Source organism: Corvus brachyrhynchos, unplaced genomic scaffold, assembly GCF_000691975.1.
Source record: "Corvus brachyrhynchos isolate BGI_N302 unplaced genomic scaffold, ASM69197v1 scaffold258, whole genome shotgun sequence".
Lineage (NCBI taxonomy): Eukaryota > Metazoa > Chordata > Aves > Passeriformes > Corvidae > Corvus > Corvus brachyrhynchos.
Window position 1 is genome coordinate 755198 of NW_008240122.1, and position 16013 is coordinate 771210.

The 16013-nt window shown below is 43.1% G+C and overlaps 1 protein-coding gene across 3 annotated transcripts; it reads right to left on the minus strand.

The window, feature by feature from the left end:
* Window positions 1–717: 717 nt before the first annotated feature.
* DIEXF (digestive organ expansion factor homolog (zebrafish)) lies at window positions 718–16005 on the minus strand. Of its 3 annotated transcripts, none has more exons than XM_008641733.2 (12): window positions 15782–16005; window positions 14817–14856; window positions 13347–13596; window positions 12390–12596; window positions 10212–10300; window positions 8455–8865; window positions 7164–7383; window positions 4938–5140; window positions 3472–3654; window positions 2714–2826; window positions 2067–2312; window positions 718–1264 (listed from the first exon to the last, which is right to left on the minus strand). In XM_008641733.2, the coding sequence occupies exons 1-12, from the start codon at window positions 15970–15972 to the stop codon at window positions 1018–1020; spliced, it is 2400 nt and encodes a 799-aa protein (XP_008639955.1). In that variant the 5' UTR covers window positions 15973–16005; the 3' UTR covers window positions 718–1017. The 3 variants fall into 3 exon arrangements, 2 of the variants coding, with proteins under 2 accessions (XP_008639955.1, XP_017600368.1); XM_017744879.1 differs by having other exon boundaries at window positions 15362–16005; XR_001865381.1 differs by having other exon boundaries at window positions 730–1264; window positions 2067–2305; window positions 15362–16005.
* Between the last annotated feature and the right edge of the window lie 8 nt (window positions 16006–16013).

Consider the following 16013-nt stretch of genomic DNA (forward strand, 5'->3'; position numbering starts at 1 on the left):
ATGACAAAAATTGGCAGAAATTATGTGCCTCAAGGAGTGTATTTCACTTTGGTCTTATTACTTAAGCCTCCTAGACAAGCTTATTACAGGATGGGTGTTTCCTTCTTGCATTTGGGCTGATGCAGGGCCCACCTGTCCCTCTGGAGAACAATCTTCCTGCAGTTCTAGCACGTGCTTACAAAAACTAATCCCTCTACTTTTAGCTCCCTTTAAAGTAGACTTAGCTTCCTGGAAGAAGAAAAAGGCAGCACCAAGATGCTTCCCTGTTCTCCATATGCAACCATCAGGAGGAAAAATCAGACAAACCAACCACTTCACCTCCACCTGTGGTGTGAGATACCAGACCATGGGCATTTGCAACTGCAAATCCCCTGGTTTTGTACTTATCCCTGGTAAAACTGAACAGCCAGAGGGTCTGTTGGAAACAGGAGGCAGAGATATTTAGGTCACTCCAGGAAAAACACAAAACCATAGCTCCTACCCAAGCACATTTAAGGATTCTCACAAGTGTCAGCTGGAAGAAAGTCCAACTCTCATGCAGCAGCACACTTGTGTTAGAAGCCCTGCCTGCAGCTCCCTTGTGTAGGCTTACAGAATAGTGACTCATTAAATACTTGGGCATTTTTCTTATCCTAGACAAGAGGAAAAACTTCCCTTCGAGAAAAGAAGGTGAGTTTGCTACACCTAAAAATGAAATGAAACAGTCCAATCAAAAGCTATTTATCACTGCATGAATCTTTACTGACCCATGAGTTTTTTAACATACAAGAAAAATAGTTCTGGATTGATTTTGTTTCTACACAGAAAACACCCCCTAAGCCCTGCTTTTTTGAATGACACTCTTCATTTCTTGTTGGGCAGAGTACTGAAATACAAAATTTAATACTATATGAACAATTTCAACAGAATATTTAACAAAAGGAAGTAAAAAGCTTAACACTTTTTTAAAAAGCAATATAAAAATCTGCATTAGGAGCAAAATGCAGGTCCATCCAATCACCCAGTCTGTAGGATCACTTAATCATTTTCTCCTGTAACAAAGAGGTGCACGTTCTTCTTGGACTGTAGCATTTGAGCTGTGCGGTCTATGCCAACCACTGCAGCCAATTTCTGAGCATCGTACTTGGAGTAGAGCACAGTGCAAGTCCAGGTAGCATCCACCCCACTGTCTGTGGCCTTCAGCATGTTACAAATCTCACTGTAGAAGTGGGAGTATGTTGGTAACTCATAGAAAATTAGGTTCCTAATGCCTTTTATTGTATACCTGTAGTAGAAAAAACCAAACAAACAAATTTGTTGCAAATTTTACAAAATATGCATGTTAAAACATCAATCCTCTATCAGGTCTTCCAATTTCCATGAACCTCAGTGCACATCAGCTGTAGCTCAACTCTACATACCCTGTGTCACGGACTGAAGACTAAACAGAGAAGTGGAATTTAGGGGGAAAATCTAACACTGCCAGGCACAATGGCTTCCTCTGAAGTACCAACCACCACCAATTTATGAAGCAGTCAGCCTCTTCAGCTTGGACTGTAATACAGTGAAGACTGACCAGATCAGGCCTCATGAAATTTTTCGTATTTGCCAAAACATCTGCTAGTAGAAAAAAATCCTGTTCCATTAGGAACTTGTAAACAGCTCCAGTCAGGATGTACCAAATTTTCCAAGTGGCCTCAGCTTGCTGTATTGCATTATTGAACCAATTACATACTCTTTCCAAAATTTTATGCAATTACTGTGGCACAGATGAACACAAATAAAAGGCCCAATGAATCCCATTTGCAGGCTGTATCACCCTGTCCTGACATCACTGGGACTTGGCAGCACTTACCTCCCTGAATAAAGCTTTGCTCCTAACAAAATAATAAAGTCTTTGCAAAGGGACTGCTGACAACAGGCAAAAACTTGACAATAAACTTAACAGCTCTTATTTCAGTCAAAGAAGTCCTCAGAGGGATCCAACAGATTCGAAAAGCAGCAGAGCCCATCTATGACTAAGGTCAGACTCTACCTTCAGAACAGCACACACGCAACTCAGAGGGAAAACTCGATCCACAATTCACCTTTTGTAGAAGTGGAAACGCTCGGTGAACAATAAAAACTGCTTCTCTCCCTTGAGAAAGAAGCGCCTTGCTCTGCAGACAGCAGCCTTTTTAGTGTATTCACAGATGTGAGTGAAATTCAGGTCCTCTTTCTTGAAGTAGTTTCGAAGGCGCACGTAGTCGAAGTACGACGGGACGTAAATGAGCGTGTGGGACATGATGGCATCGCGGTACTCAGGCAGAACTTTGTCAATGAAAAACTGAAACCTCAGTTAAAAAAAATAAATACATTTTAACCAGAGTTAAACTTCAGCTTCCCAATACTGATATGAGCTCAAACAGGAATATCATCAAACAACAGACTACCAAAGATTTTCACTACATTTGTCTTTCTTTTAACTTCACAGGATTTCTACATGTGTAGGAGATAAAAGGCTTTACCAGCACTACACAATTCTGGTAGAGACTGGTATTTCTTCCCCAGACTATATTCTCCAGTGCCTTTGGCAAGGAGAAGGCCATTACTCCCCTCCACCTGTGCAGAGCCCAGCCTACACCCGAGGACTAATGAAGATGTACTGCTGTGGTGAACCCACAGTGTGCTCTGCAGTACGCTCCACTAAACCCGAAATCGCAGTCACTGGGGCACAGCCTGAGACACACAGTACCTTGAGTCTATCACAGAAGTTACACTTTCAGCTTCTAATCTCCGAAAAACATGAGGAAGCTGGACCACAACGTGGCTGATGGAGCCAGTGAGTGGCATGTTGCGGACAGCAACCTGTGAGAAGGAAGTAGGATGTTTAGGGCAGCAGCATTCCAAAGGCAGGCACACTGCAGCCAGCTTTCTGCAGCTCACATCTGACAGCACAAGGCTGTTTTTAAGAAAACCAGTGCACAAGGCTGTTTTTAAGAAAGCTCCAATACAAAACTACAGTCATGGTACACAAACCAGGTCTGTTAAATACACAATGACTGCTTATGCCCTGAATCCTATATATTTGAGATGGTCTCCTAAAGTTTTTAGTTTTCCTGTTTCTTTCAAAATACTACCAGTTCATGCATCTTACACAGTAGGAGATAAAAAAAAGGAAGCAGATGAACCCTCCATTTAACAACAAAAAATATAAAACAAGATAACTTGAGACTGTCAAATTAAAAAACCAAAATCCCATTTCTGACATGAGACAGCAGCTACTATGAAAGAAAAGTATCAAATAAGCATCACTGCATGAGGAGCAGTTCTTCATACCTCTGGCAAAGTATGCAGTGTCATGGAGATGCAGACTGAAACATTTGGGTGAGAGAAATGATAGGCACGCACAGTCTTTCAGCAACTGAGTTACAGAATTTTTCCTCATGTTGGGTTTCGTGTTCCTCTCCCCCTCCCTTCCCCACCAGCATTCCAGCTCCTCTGTGAACTCACCTGCCCAGCGTAATTGAAGCAGTGTTTGTTGAAGACAGAGTTAATCTGGGGGTCCTGGAGAGCGCTGAACAGCAGCGTCTGCCGGTAGTACTTGGACCAGTTGTTGAGATTCAGCATCCGCACCCGGGAGAAGTCCACCCCGTGGGAATCCAGAGGCAGCAGGTTAATGTGCTTCATCAGGTGCTGCTCAGACAGATGGAGACACATCACTGCTGGCATCCCTGACTGCCTGCAAAAGCCTTAACTGCAGTGGGGAACAGGGCAGGGGCCAGCACGGCAGCACAGAATATAAACATCCAGCATGTCCCAAGACACCACTGTCTGGAATTTATTGACCACAGCAAGAGCAATTTACTTGATTTCCTGCCACAGAACTGAAAGCTACCATCTCTTTAGTCATCAGGAACAGTAACCTTTCCTTCCAGTCTTCTCCTGGGGCAAGCATAATGGATTTGTTTGTATTAAAAGTCAATGTGCCCAAGGTTTCTGAGCTAAAAGAAGCCCAAGCACAGTTGTGTGTATTAAAAGTCAAGGTTTCTGAGCTAAAAGAAGCCCAAGCACAGCTCAGCTCTCATCACATTCAGAGAAAGTTTGAAGAAATTCACTGCATTTTGCCCTCAGGGAATGATGCCTAGGACTGGCATCCCTGCCACCACTTGGCAGGCAGTTGCACCTAAAGGGAAAAATGGGAAGCAGGCTCCAGGACTCATTCCTTGGATATTGTGTAGGCTCAAGTGCCCTTTCTGGGACTCCTGAGGAAAGATTATCTTCTGGACTCATCCAAAATGCCTAGTGACATCATGTAGTCAAAACATCTGGTCCAGGTACCTCTGAGGTGTTTTTACGTGGAAAATAAAACCCTACCATTTCAACCCTGAAAACTTCTACTAACCAAAAGCTGAAAAGCAGGGGTACTGCTGCAGACCTGCCACAACCCCAAGAGCTCTATTTTCATAAAATGTACAGGAAGCCCTTCATACTGTTTAACTCTGGACATCACTAATGCTTAGTACCTCTGCAGTCAGTGGAGACAAGAGGCAGCTCCTCTTGCTTTCTGTGAAAACCTGAATTAGGCTGTAGAGATTCCTCACATGGCTGCAATCTGACTGAGACACTGGGCAGTCAGACAGCTGGCATAACTTCTCCCAGATGTGATTAAAGGAACCATCATTACCTCATGCTGCAAGGTAATTAAACCTGTCCAAAAAACACCTCTGATGAAATATACTACTAAAGCACCAAACAAAGTTTTAGAGAGAACATGTCCTGAATACTACCAAAATCTGCAGAAAGAATATTCTTAGTATAAGGAAAATACCAGGGTGGAGGGAGGAAAAGAAACAAACATCCATGTCTAGAATCAAGTCAGTAAAAACCAGCAATGCTGCTCACTGCCAAAACTGAGTAACATCAGACCAGCAAGACCCAGCCCAACACAAAAATGAACACATATATGGAAAACGCACCAGAACGTGCTCCCAGTTCTGCATCAGGTAAATGTCTGCTTGATCAATTATGAGGATTTCTATTGATGACAGAAAATCGAAGTCTCTCTTCTTCTCCCCCTCAGCGCCAATGACAGTCCTGATGCCCAGGGGAGAGGCAATGATAATGTCTGAGGAGTAGAAGGGTGCATAGAGCCTCATGCTCTTCTGCAGAATCGCAACCCCTGTCCAACAACACCAAGAGCAATGTCTCAGTTAACATCAATTATCAACCACATTCTTCCAGCAGGCTCTGGAACAGTGATTCCCCCCATTTCCTCTGCCCACACTGATGAATATAGCTGGACACAACTAATCCAGCTGAAACTCTCCCTTCCCCAAAAAGTGCTTACCCACCCTACCCCCCTTCGACAGGCATTTGGAAAATTTTCATGAAGTTTGGCAAAGCATTTCTGTATTATTAAGATTTTCCATAATCTGAACAAAAATTTTTAACTGAAACATACTGTTCGTGAGTTTCTGCTGAACAGGGGAATGAGGAGACTGAACAACTTAAGAAAAAAAATGCAGAAATTAACTACTCCTTTCTCCTTAAATTTTGAACTTTGGTCTCTGCCTTTGGGTATTACAGTAACTTATTTTAACCTGTCATGAAAGTTCTGGGGTGGATCTCTTGACTAGCAACTGCCTTTATTCATAGGGCTGAAAGATTTGCTACTAAACCACAAAGGACGAGGTTCTTCATGTTACAATGATCAAAGGCATGACCAGTCTTGCACCTCCACTGCTTCTCACACCACGTGTTGCAGGGTACATTCTAAACCAGTTGATGCATCACCTCTCATGTTATAGACGGGAAAGGGAAGGAATCAAAGGAGTTTGTGTCATAACTACATGTTTTTCTAGTATTTCTAGAACCCACAGTTTTCTGGTCTTAAAAATCCAGCTAGTCCAGACCACATTCAAACCACCCCCTTCAATCTGCCCAACAAAGTCTCTCCAACGTCTCTCCCTGTCCATGTGAAGGCAGGTATCACGGGTACAGCAGAAGACCCTTCCAAGAATTTCAGAGACAGCAGTAGGGATGCCTCCTGCTGTCTATTTCAACCCATAAAAATGGAAAAAGAAAGAAAAAGAAGAAAGGTTCAATTGGTTGAATTTCCAAGAAGAAGATATCACTTGTCACAGCATATACACAGTTTAGAAACATCAAGTCTTTTTTCCGTTTAAAAATGTGAGAGAGTGGTGGTTTCAGTAAGACATAACAAATGTGCTTTAAATTAGATCTTTGTGCAGAAGTAACAGGGTGTGCAGCACAGTAAGAAAGAGAAATTATTCTGCTTCTATAATTTGCTTCTGCGAGTTAACAGCACTGAAAGTTTCTTCAATCATTTCTTAACACTTAGTAAGTGGAACAAGCAGAGTGTGGTATGGGAGAGGACTGAAAGGAAAATTATTATGCTACTGAAAGTAAGATGCTCTCAGCCTGAGAGATATTCACTGGGGAAGAAGGAAAGACTGAGTGCGACCTGCTCACATCTTCCACTGCATCATTACATTTCTTGGGGTGCCAATTTATCCTTCAAGGTGCAGTATTTCAAAAGCCTCTGATCTGCCAAGTTAAGTTAGAAAAACTGCCTTCTCACCTTGGCAGCTCCAGGAACCAAGCCACTAGCTAGTTCTCTGCATACTGAGTTACTAAACAGGATTAAGACTACAATATTATGAAACAGTCTCAAATTTTCTGCTTGTCCAACACTCCTACTTTGCTGGCTACCCATTTGCTTTCATGAAAACCATGGGAAGCACAGCAGAAAACTGCTTTGCTCAGTATTGAGCTTTAATTTTGTTCCAGCCATTACAAGAGACATTGTGAACCCGCTAATTAAACCCAAAAGATTTTTTTTTTTATAACATGAAAAGACTTTGCTGCATAATCAAGGCTATCTTGAAAATGAGGTGTGGGCAGTCCTGCTAGAATAAAGCTGTCGTTGCATTTTAAATGATTCTGAACTTGTTGTGAAAATAATTACTTTTCTATTTTCTCTTCCTTTTTAAGTTCTGGCAAGGCAAGAAAGATTTTCAGAAAAATCCAAGTTGTCAGTACAAAACCAGCAGGAACACCACACAGCCTAGAGTCTCACCAGAACTTCCAGCCCTGATAGCTCCTAGGCATTTGGGAAGAATTTGTTACTTAGCAGTCCTGATTTTTACAAGCTAAAAATCATCAGTTCAGTAGGTCCTTACCAATTCTGAAGTGGTCATCAATGTTGCCAGAAAAGATGGCTTCATAATCTTCAGGTCTTTTCAGGTTGGGGGGCTTCTCTTCTGGGTCAGAGCCAAACTCCCCTTTGAAGCGCTTTTTATTGCTTACATCTATTTTTTTCTTGTCATTCACTTCGAGAAGACTGATGAAAGCATGCACAATCCGCAGAGCACATTCCCTGAAGGGCACTATCATCAGTACCTGTGCAGATCAACCATTACAAGAGAATAACCCATAAAATGTGAACACTCGCTGTTAACTGTATGTTAATTAAACTTTTGGCTTGGATCTGCCCCCATGGAGCATCCCAACCATCAAAACAAAGCCATTCTGACAAGCAGCAGCAAGGGAAGATGCACTGGGATGCAGTGGGCTCTTGAATTGGTAGTGGCCAGCAGCTCAGCCTGGTTTCCCAGCTCACTCAGGGTACCAGTACAGCAGAACTGAAAACTAAGCACGTGCTCCTGTCCTCCCTAACCCCCAGGCAAGCAAGAGTTCCTGTGACACAGGGACAAGGTCAAGAGCTGGCTCTTGGATGGGTGGCAATAGTCCCTGCACAGAACTCCAAAATATAAATCGCTAATGGGGGAGTCAACATAGAAACCAAAGATTTGCCAGGCATGCAGCAAACACTGAAAGCCAACTCTGGAACTGCTCAACAGGCAGCTGGCACGCTGGTGACAGGCTGGCACAGCTGAATCCACCTGGCTATCAACTAGAGGTTGCTGTGAATCCAGCTAGGATTGGTTTGGGGCCCACTCCCCCAACTACGACAGCTGGCCTTGACAATGGGGCTGGGATTCCCTGAGGTACTCCCAGGTACAGAAAGTTCCTTCCATGCAGACAAGTCCTTACAACTGCCTAAGGACAAAAAAATTCCTGGCATGTCCCACACTGGGTGACAGCCTCCACTACCTGCACTGATACTGAAGATTGATGTGGAGGCACCTGTCTGCACTGGCAGATTTAGACAGGGATGCAGGAAAACCTGTCCAACTGTGGTGGTAGGGGGACAAACAAAGAGATAAGTCAAACTCATGGCTTGGCACAAAACCAGGCTGGCTAACAACCCTGAGCTCACTGCTTCTCACAGGGCATTTGCCCTGGCCACGGAAGACAACCTCCAGGCACGATAAAGGGATGTGGAAAAGCACATGCCCAGGAACACATCACCTGAGAGAGCAGCAACAGAAATACTTGTGGATAAACTACCAGGATGTTTGTATGGCCTGAGCAGCCAGGGTGGGGACGAGGGAATCAGAGCTCTCTTACCTTAGGCCTAGTGAGCCCCTGATCCCTGTAGTCATCGGTGTCAGTCCCTGGCTTTCGGTCCCTCCGTTTGGTGTTGTTGCTGAGCACCTGGGCATTGGCCTTGAGGACATGGTTCAGGGCATGCAGGCAGTAAGCATGCCGGATTTCTTCTCCGTTTGTTAAAGCATTTCTTTCTGGATAGAGCAAGTCCCGGTACGAATTCATGATACAGAAGAGCTCTCTTTGTAACGGGGTAAAAGGGGAATCGCTTGGTTTGTCCACTGAGGACAGAAATTGTTTATTCACTTTTGGCCAAGTCGATTCCAAAGGCTTGTGGAGATGAAGCTGTTTCACATCAACTTCTTTGTCTGCTTTCAAAGTTTTATGTTTCTCCAAAGTGGAAGAAAAGATTAGTTGACCCACCCTTGGCCACTGAAAAAAAACCAAGTCAACAACGCTGAGGAGTCATATGTACCAAACCCTGCACACTTGAAAGCATATCACCACAGCTGGTGATATCAACTTTAATCAAGTTCATGAAATTAAGGAAATTATCTTTTCATAATACAAGTGGAAACCTTTTTTTCAATATGCAATCCCTTTCACAGTCTACCAGGATAAATTAACTTCAGCTCTGTAGATCTGGATAAGTTTTGCAGGGATGTGTCTATAACTGTTCCCATGCCAGAGGAAATTGAGGAATTTTCTGCCTAACCCACTCAGCAAACCAGTGCCTCAAACCAGGGACAAGGTGAGAACCCTGGAGTCCAACTATGCTTACCAACTGGCCCCACTGAGGTACATACTTTGATTAAAGATGAAAATAAACCCATTAAGGGCTAATCCCAGAAGCTGTGATTCAGTTGCTAAATGCAGTCTTGTTGGATGTCTGTCTGATTTTGAACAGCTATCAGTGTAGTAGAGGAAAACTCTAAACTTTAAGCCTTCTGCCATGCAAGTTGTCCCAAGCTGTCCCTGTAAAGTAGCTACACCAATTTAAGTGAAGATATATCATGCATTGCTTCAGGTGGCACTGGTAATTTTGGCCATGTGCCAAAAAAGTAAATTAAATTAAAGAAATAAAAAAAATCACAGCTTTCTCTCTGACTAACTAACCATTGGATATCTTCCAATGAATGTCACCCAGCATATGGCTGACCAGAATGGGAGGCAACTCTCCAAAACAAAATCAGATGTGGAAAAGTTATGAAGAAAAGGTTTTCCTAAAAATGAGTATTTTGAGAACCAATACTCTCTGTCAAGGAAGGAGGTGCTTTTCTGGTACTGTAATCCACATATTACTGCCAGAATTAACAATGTAAGTAATAAATTCCCCTTCACTGGCTTGTAAATGGGTACAGGGACAGAGCCATCCTGAAGCAAGAACGTGAAAGTGCATCACAAGTACTTTTAAAAGTGTACATGGTCACCTCAGAAGTTCAGCTGCAGAGCACATCCCTGGCATCGTCCTATCACCACTCAGAAACAAGCCTTGCTTCCACCCCCAGTCAAGGTTTTGGGACTACAGCTCTAACTCTAAAGCTATGTTTTTCAGATGCGTCACCATATGCCTTCAAAACAGCAGACTTCACATTTCAACTCTTACTCAGCAGTAAGTGAAGAAGAAAACAGTTCAACAACAACACAGCGACAAAATCTCGATAATTCTAGTGCCAACAGCTACTACTAATAATTATAATCTACTTCACTTGTACAAAAAAGGATTATTTTAATCCAGGCATCTTTAGGAACGCTGGATGGCTACAAAACATTATTACCTGGCTTTGACTTGAAGTTTTAGGAAGCGAAGACATCTTCTCTATTTCTTTATCTTCAAGTTCTTTGTCCATGTGCTGTTTAAATGGATCTATTTATAGCAACAACAAAAAACCAGCCTGAGAACTATTGCAGCTAATAGTAGAATCAAGTTGCAGAATGGATTTGCAAATGAGATGAGCAGTTTCCATGCTGGCCAACACCACAATTAAAACTAGTTATTTCAAAGCACTTGGAGATGAGAGAAAGGTTGTCAAATTCTCTCTGCGAAGAACAGAGAGAACAGATTTGACAGATTGCTTTTAAAATGAAAAGAAGCACTTATGGAAGTACTAGAATTTTCAAGCACTAATCAAATGTTAGACAGGAAAACAGTATGTAGTGGAAAACAGTGGCAATTTTTTGCCTTAAGCTCTGACATGTCCATTGCTTGCAGGTGAAAAAGGCTGTCAATAGTAATGTCCCAAGAACTTGCTCCTAATTTACTAACAGCTCTGCCCAGGGCTTTGGCCAGTGATATGAACACAGTTTGTAGTAAAGCACAGAAATATTAAGCGAGTTTTGGCGAAGGGAGGCAAAAATTGCCTGAAGTGAGAAAAAGTCTGATTTTTCTAATCAGCATTTCTTTTTGGAAAGGAGAGGCAAAGAACTGTTAAATCATATTATACTCAAAGACAGTGGCACGCACAAAGTCACATGCAAAGCTTGTTTTGAAAGCCAAACCCTGTATCCTGCTTGCAGCACAGCAGCACTCACTGCATAAAGAAAACTAATTAGGGAACACTGGTGCTTGCCAACAAACATCCACCCCACACACAAGTTACCCAGGCAAAAGTCAAGACATTTACTGATCATGACACTGAAAAAAAATTGAGAAAATCTTCCCAGAAACACAAATGAACAGGATATCACTTAATTGGACTGCAGGCTCTCTCCTCAGTTGTTTTACTGATTCCAGCATTTTCCCAATAAAGTAGAGGGAGTAATGGGAGGCATTTTCAGGAATTTTAGTGACCCTGGGACCAGAAATTCATCCCCTTTCTGCTATCTTAGGTGACTCATTTTCTGCAATAGATTATAAAGACACTTCCAAGCTACAAGAACCCACCGAGAAGTAGTGCATCATTTATAGGTGGAACAAAGCTGTTAGGATACTTAGCATGCAGTTGGAGAGCTACTATTCTCATTAAAATGCAATGCCAACAGCCTAAGTCATATTCTCATGGTAACAAGAACGAGCTGTTTTTTCTATCACATGGCCCTTTGATGCTTCCACACATTTCATGTATCACCCAGGCTGCCTCCCAGATCTAATGTCAGCTGCTGCTCCAAGATGACAAGCCAGCATCACTAGGGATGCTACAAACATATTTCTCTCTCTCAAACGACGCCATCTGATATTAAAGCCACAGAGCATGAAATCTGAGCAGAAGCTGTGCAAGTGCCAGTGTGTGCCATGTCGCTGAAGGATCGCACACCCGTGCAACACAGTTATTTTGTTACATATGGTGGGACGACTCCAACAGTGGAGCTCAGATGCATCTATCAGTGCAGTGAGATTCTGGGATACACCCTTAAAAGACAATACATGTGCTCTGCTGATGCTTCATACTCTCCTGATCCTGGTGCAGTCAGACTCCTCTGCATAACCTTCAAAATTCTGAGGGCGCTGAGCATTTGTCTAAATTACTGTGGCTGCTCCAAGCTTCTCAGAATCTGACCTCTAACTCCACTGAGATGTGAAGAATGCCCTCACAGGTCAGCTTTGTGATTATCTCCTGTGCTGTTTGTGCCAAGAATAACTTCCACAGTCAAGTGCAGGCTTGCAGAGCCCTTTTTATTACAGTGGCTTTTAAAAAGACTATTAGAGCAGCAGAACAAGACAACACCCTCCACACACTTTTCCAGTTCTTGATATGTCAAGCTTTACCAGTCATAGCAGAAACCCCACATGAATCCCAGTTCCCAGGGGCTACAGAGAACAAATGGTTCAGCTACACATCTGCATTAGTGTTAAGGGTCCCTTATATAACCAGCTGACATGTGGGCAGTACAATGAATAAGGTGGTGGAAGAACTTGGAAGCTATACAGCCTATCGTTAGGGTGTTGGATAATTTAAACATGTTTACAGATACTCCTCTAAAGGCAGATCCCTAAACACAAACACATACTGTTTTACCTTCTGGAAGAGCTTGTGAAGAACTGCTGTCTCTCTTATCTGCATTGCAATCTCCACTCTCCTCTTCCATGAAATTGGTTTCCAAGCTAAATTCAGATTCATGTTTCACATCAGTAAACTCCTCAATTACTCCATGACGTGGGTCACAAGAGGTATCTGTGCCATCAGCCTGCTCCTGGCTGAGTACCTGCTCTGCTGTGTCTGTGACTGTCAATGGTTAGAAAGAAACAGGTTATTTTCTCCTGGAAAAGTTACTGTCTGTAGATGTTGCTCCCTTTGAGCTACTGATTTTTTTCTCCCAGTACTGTATCAAAAAAGATAAAAGCAGGCTTTGTATTCTACCATAAAGATGACTTTTGGCTAGGATGCCAAATGTTACATAACACAAAATGTGGTCCCCCGGAGAAAAATTAAAGAAGCAACCTATTTGGGGAATATAACTTTTAGTTTCCAAAGACCCCAAATAACTGAAAATGATAAAAAGTTGACTCCTCTCTCCTAGCATTTCTTTGCAGACTTCATGAATGAGGATACCTCGCTGTAAAGGCGGCGGTTTCCTTCCAATTTCCATATTCTTTCCTGTGCTGTGAGGCAAACCTTTCCCTCCTCTCGGTGGCACAGCCAAGCCAGATGCTGCTTGAGAGAACAGCTTGTGTCTCCCATGAGTGGGTGAGAACCCCTGGTCTGCTGCTCCATGTGGATTTCCTCTGTGCTGCCGCACAAACAACATCTGAGGAAGCAGCAGCGGGCTGTCTGGCGCAAAATGAGCACAGCTACCCTTTCCCCTGCTAAATCCTTCAGCAACTGCTGCTCCCACCCACACAAAGCCAATGGAGCAACAGAGTCTCCAAGGCAGAAGAGCACCCAGCCAACAGCCAGTCTACAGCAGGATCCTGGCTAAAAACATTTGTTAGTCAAACAACATTTACCAAAGAAGCATGGGAAAAGAAAAACTACCTTCTTCCTCCTCTGGAACATCATCCTTATCTTCTTCACCTCGCTCTGCTTCTCCAGTCTCCTGGGACCCTTCGCTGTCCATTTCTGCCTCACTTTCCTCAGGTTCTTCTGATTCACTTTCATCTTCCTCTTCCTCGCTTTCAGACTCAGGGGAGGCCTTCAGGGTAGCCAGGAGCTTATGATATCCAGAGACCTGTTCCACTTCAGTTTCTGAATCACTTTCTGCACTTGATTTATCAGAATCCTCAGACTGGAAAGGAAAACACGAGTGTAACAGCAACAACAGTAACAGCCTATTAAGCAGCAAGCAAATACCCTCACCTCTAACGGCTCTGTTTTCCCTCTCCCATGAAACCCTTACATAAATGCCATAGAAAACCTATAGAACCCACAGAAAAGTGGAATTTTTCAAAATCCACCATTTTATGCCAATAATTATGCTGGATATCCCCATTTAGATTTTGAGAGCATCTTGGGACACAGACTGAAGCGCCTCATTCTGCACCAATTTGACTTGGAGCATCACAAAATCCAGTGCTTTCAGTCTCAGCTGAGTGAGGTCACTTGATCTCCACAGGCAAGGCTCTGACTGACCTGGCACTAGAATCTTCTAAGAAAACCACATACAGATTGAAAATTGTAGAAGGGCATCCATACAAGGGACAGAGCATGCTGGACATGCTTCTGGCTTTCAAGAAGGTAAGTGAAATAGCTGTCAGTGGACAGTGGTTCCCCAGGTAGTTGGTCAGGTCTGGTTTAGCTGTACAGCTCTACACTGAGAGCAAGCCAGACTTGAGCCAGTTCTATCCTGGGTTTGCACAAACCAATATCCAGATTACAGCCAAAACTGTAGCGAAACTGTGAGTATCAACACAACACTATTTACTCCTTTCTTAGCTCCTTTTAGCCCAAAAAGGAAAAAAAAAAAAAATCGGTAAATACTATGTTAATGCACAAAATTGCTAAAGGAAACAACTGAAACAGAGTAATTAATTTTTCCAAACTAAAACTTTGAAATCTTTTATTAATCTGATGATACAGGAGGTTATGAAATCCTGACTGAAAGAAAAGTAAAGCACTAGCAATTTGAAGGAGTATTCACATATTTCTTTGTTCAACAGAGAAGAAAATGTCTCCTAATTCGTGCAACACTAAGTTTATCAACATTATTAAAACAACTTAAAGCACGATCTAATTTTCACTGTGACTAAATAATACACAAAAAAAGTTAAGAACTGCAGTTATTTCCTGCTGCTTCTGCCCTCTGATGGTATTACAGTTTTGAGTTAGACATTACAGAGAACAATTCAGAGCCACACAAAAATCACATTCATCTTTTTCTCCTAAATACTGTTTTTCCAAGTGGAACAACTTAATCAACCTGAATAAGTTGGAAACATGAAATGCTAAGTTTTTCACTTCACTGAACTACACAAAGATGAAAGGAAGGAAGAAATAAAAATACATTACCAGTTCACATATTTGAGTTGCTTCTGGTCTTCCAGAAACCCTGAAAAGAAAGCACTAAAATATTTTACTCTGTCAATGATGAAAGAAATGTCACAGGATGAAAGAAATGAGGGGAAGAGTGAATTGATTAGTTATGCAAGTTTAAAGAAGTTAAAAGAAAGCTTAAAAGCAAACCATCGCACATGTCTCCCTAAGAAAAAAGACCCTTAAGGGTCACCCTCTCAGGTGATGTGACCCTCTATACATGAAGCCTAAGTGCTCAGGCATTACAACTTATCAATAAAAATTTTAAAGGAAAATCTTTATGCTTTAATCTCTGTGATTAAATGCTTTAATCAGAAAATGAGGTCTCAAAAGGAATTAAAAGAATCTAGCTAGAAGGGTAGTTTGTAACAAAGTTAACCAGAGACAGAGACTACCAGCGCTAAATATTGGTCTGTGAAGTGGGAAAAAGACACAAACTAAAGGTAAAACAGCATTAACTAACCAGTGTTGGGACTGCAATTCTTCAAAGAAGCCACTGTACAAGCTGGGCTTAAACTAACCTCAACTCCTTCAAAAAGATGCAGAGTCTTGTGTGGGACTGAGCATCACTGTACACACAGGACATTCTCTCCAGCAGGCCTTCCATCCCAACCCACGTCGGAAGGGTCGCAGGGGACACCCAAACAACAAACTTTAACACTGTGTGCCTGCTCCCAAAGGCTTTACAGCAGCAGCACAGATGGCACAGCATTTGGACTATGCAGCTCTTTCCTTAGAAGTTTGCACGGGGGTACAGAAGGAAGGTGGTCATTTTGACAGAAGGGCATCCCGCCGAGGAGGCAATGGCTCTTGTCACACAGATCTTCGCTGCTCTATTTTCATACCCTCTCCGACATCAGAAAAGGGCACGGAGCAAACAGTGGGAAAGCTGGATCCCTGACAAGCCAAGGGACCGGCCTGGCATCAAAATGGGAGCCCACCTCGCACTCCGCCGCTTCCCCACTCCTCGTGCCAGCCTCGGGGCTTCCCACAAGAGTTTACATTTGGTGAAAGTCAGTCCGAGCCGAGATTTCCTGCCTCCCGTTCGGCGCCCGCGATTCCCGGCCCACGAGCGGCAGTGCGCCACGCAGCTGCAACTCCCCTCCTTCCGTCGGGAGCCCAGGGGAGGCATGACAGGGAGCGGCCGCCGCCCCGGGGCCCCACCCCCGCACA